The 2,861-nt window shown below is 31.8% G+C and overlaps 1 protein-coding gene across 1 annotated transcript; it reads right to left on the bottom strand.

The window, feature by feature from the left end:
• Positions 1–644: 644 nt before the first annotated feature.
• Positions 645–1,910, bottom strand: LOC111373534 (CENP-B homolog protein 2-like). Its single transcript, XM_022996078.1, has one exon. The coding sequence runs from the start codon at positions 1,908–1,910 to the stop codon at positions 645–647; it is 1,266 nt and encodes a 421-aa protein (XP_022851846.1).
• Between the last annotated feature and the right edge of the window lie 951 nt (positions 1,911–2,861).

The following is a 2,861-nucleotide window of genomic DNA, read 5'->3' as shown; positions in this document are numbered from 1 at the left end:
CACACCAACTAATTTTTTAATCTACTTAAATATATGTTTAAAAAAAAAAAAAAAAAAGTCGAATGGCAAACCATCAAAACAGTACATTAGCATACCAACTAATTTTTTAATCTACTTACCGCGTGCTTTTGAGTAACATATTGCTACAAAAAAGAAATTATAGCTGAAAGTGCAAATATTTGGAGTGAACATTGAACATGACCGTTGACCAGTGAAAATAATAAAATAGCGTACTCCCCCTTCGATTTAAATGAAAATCAGATTTTTAATAGATTCTAATCAAAACTCGCTTGGTTTGTTTTGACGGATGTCTTATTGAACTTTATTAAATTCAGTGATGCATTCTAATTAGATTGGATGGATTTCACGGACACGTCCTTATCCTCAAAATATTACAGTTAAATCTCGATAAAGTAATGTTCGATAAAGTAATAATCTCGATTATATAATAATTTCTTTCGATCCCGACTTAGGCCAATGGACTAAAGTAATAATCTCGCTAAATGCATTAAGTAATAAAAAAAAATTGAATCCTTAAGGGCCCAATAAAAATGTAAAGTAATAATTACTGGATTTCATTGAGAAAAAAATAATATATATATAGATCAAAATCTTTCAATCAATCAACAATACCCGTACAATAATTATTCCTTTTGAAAATATGCATCTATAGTTGATTGTTTTTTCTTCCCATCTAAACCAAAATGAACCTCATCCTTAACTTTTTGTAAAGCATACACAACTTCCGGAATATTTTGCTCGTGTTGTAGCAAGTAGTTGCTTAAGGTGACTATTGCTTGAAATGCCTCTTTTGACGACACATTTGGGACAACACTATTATCAGCTGGTTCAGGATCATTCTCATCATCATTACTGTTCATTACCGATTGAATAATTTTTTCATCTGTAGGTGATTCCATAATTGCATCATTCTTGCTAGGATAGTTCAAAAGACGTTCAACATCCATCACATTTCTATAGTGTAAATTAGAGATGACATCATTTAATCCTTGGATACCTTCATCTAATTCACCAACTTCTGGTTCGGGAACATTGTTTTCTTCTGACCGAATCTTGCAATGCCGAAAACAATTTGCAATTGTTGTTGTCTTCATATCAAAATTCCAAGCCATGTTAACAAAATTAATAACATTCAAAATATTAATTTTTTCAGGATTTGGTGCTTCAACCTCAAGGCCTTGTAAGATGCTAGAATAAAAACGATGACGATAATGAGCTTTGAATGCTCGAATAATCCCAGCATCATATGGTTGAGTCTTAGACGTTGTGTTAGGAGAAAAGAAAAATAACTCTACATTTCTCAAGCCTTCAACTACGTTTGGATGAGTTGGGCAATTGTCTACTATTAAGAGAACCTTCCTGCCATTCATTCTCTTATCAAACCAACCAACAAAATCTTGAAAAAGCAAGCCAGTCATCCAAACTTTCTTGTTGGATCGATACTTACAATTAAGATTGTTCATATTCACATTTTTAAAGCATCTAGGATTTGCATAATTACCAATAACCCAAAGTGGTACTTTGTCAGATCCATCACCATTGCAACAAACAACAACAGTAATTCTCTCCTTATCTTTTTTGCGTCCTTCGAGCTGCTTGGTAGCAAGTGAATGATCAGCTTCCAATCGGTAAAATAATCCAGTTTCATCCATATTGTAAATATCCTTCAACTGAAATTGGTCTAGTTTTGATCGTATTCCAGGTAAAGCATTTTCAATGTTCTCCATGATAACTGAACCACTTTCACCAGAACGTCGGTAAAATTTGATTCCATATCTTACCTTGAAACGTTCTAACCATCCACTAGAAAAGTTGAATTCCGGATTAGTTTCACCATACATTTTTTGCAAAAGCTCATTTGCTTTTCCTTGGATAATTTCTCCAGACATGTTCACTTTATTTTACCTTTGAAGAAACCACTCATACAAAACTTTCGCTAAATCAGGGTATTTTACCGATTTGTGCCTTTTAACATCGCTATTTTCATCTTATTTGACAAATATTCCAACGCCCTTTTGAGAGTGTTCGATATTGTTGGTTGACTAATAGTCAAATCAAACTTTTGTTGAACCCATGCTTGCATATCTTTTTGGCTAATAGTTGGATTCTCTTTCTTATGCTCACATATTGCACTCCTCATTTTATCGGTTAAAGTTGATTTTTTTACTCCTTTCAAATGATTAAAAGACATTGGAGGGGAAACAAAATATTGTATGTGCTTGGAATTATGTCTTCCAAACATCTAACTTTTATAGGTAAAGACTAAATATTTTCATTTGCTATGTACGTGAACTTAGTTTTTAGAGACATTAAGTTTCACTAAAACTTTTGAGCTTCCCTAGATTCAAATAATACTTTGATTAATGTCTTTTGATTATTCTTACCACATACAATGTACATATTTTATATTGAAAAGCTCTCTCTAAAATAATAAATATTTATTTATCGATAAATGAATAATTCATTTATCGATATAAATAACCTCGCTAAATGAATTTTTTTTCCGGTCTCGAGGGTATTACTTTATCGAGGTTTAACTGTATGTCATAATTTTGAGAATTTTTTGTTTTACCTCTAGTGGGGATAAAAGTGAATTATCTTTAATAATGTTCCTTTTGACCGACTAAAGTTGGTCTTCCACAAAGTCAATTTTATTTTCCTCAAAAATAAATTTCATTCGATACCCTCCTTTAAGAGATTTTTTCAAACCTTAAATGACTTGAAATTTTTTTAGATAATTTCAAGATTATCAACCGTTTGCCACCATTTGTAATGAGAGGCTCGATAAGAGATGAAAAGTCATTCGGGTCCATATCCACTTTAGAAGTTGACTTTCACAT

Source organism: Olea europaea, unplaced genomic scaffold, assembly GCF_002742605.1.
Source record: "Olea europaea var. sylvestris unplaced genomic scaffold, O_europaea_v1 scaffold11408, whole genome shotgun sequence".
NCBI classification, from domain to species: domain Eukaryota; kingdom Viridiplantae; phylum Streptophyta; class Magnoliopsida; order Lamiales; family Oleaceae; genus Olea; species Olea europaea.
This window is presented reverse-complemented; position numbering and strand designations above follow the sequence as displayed.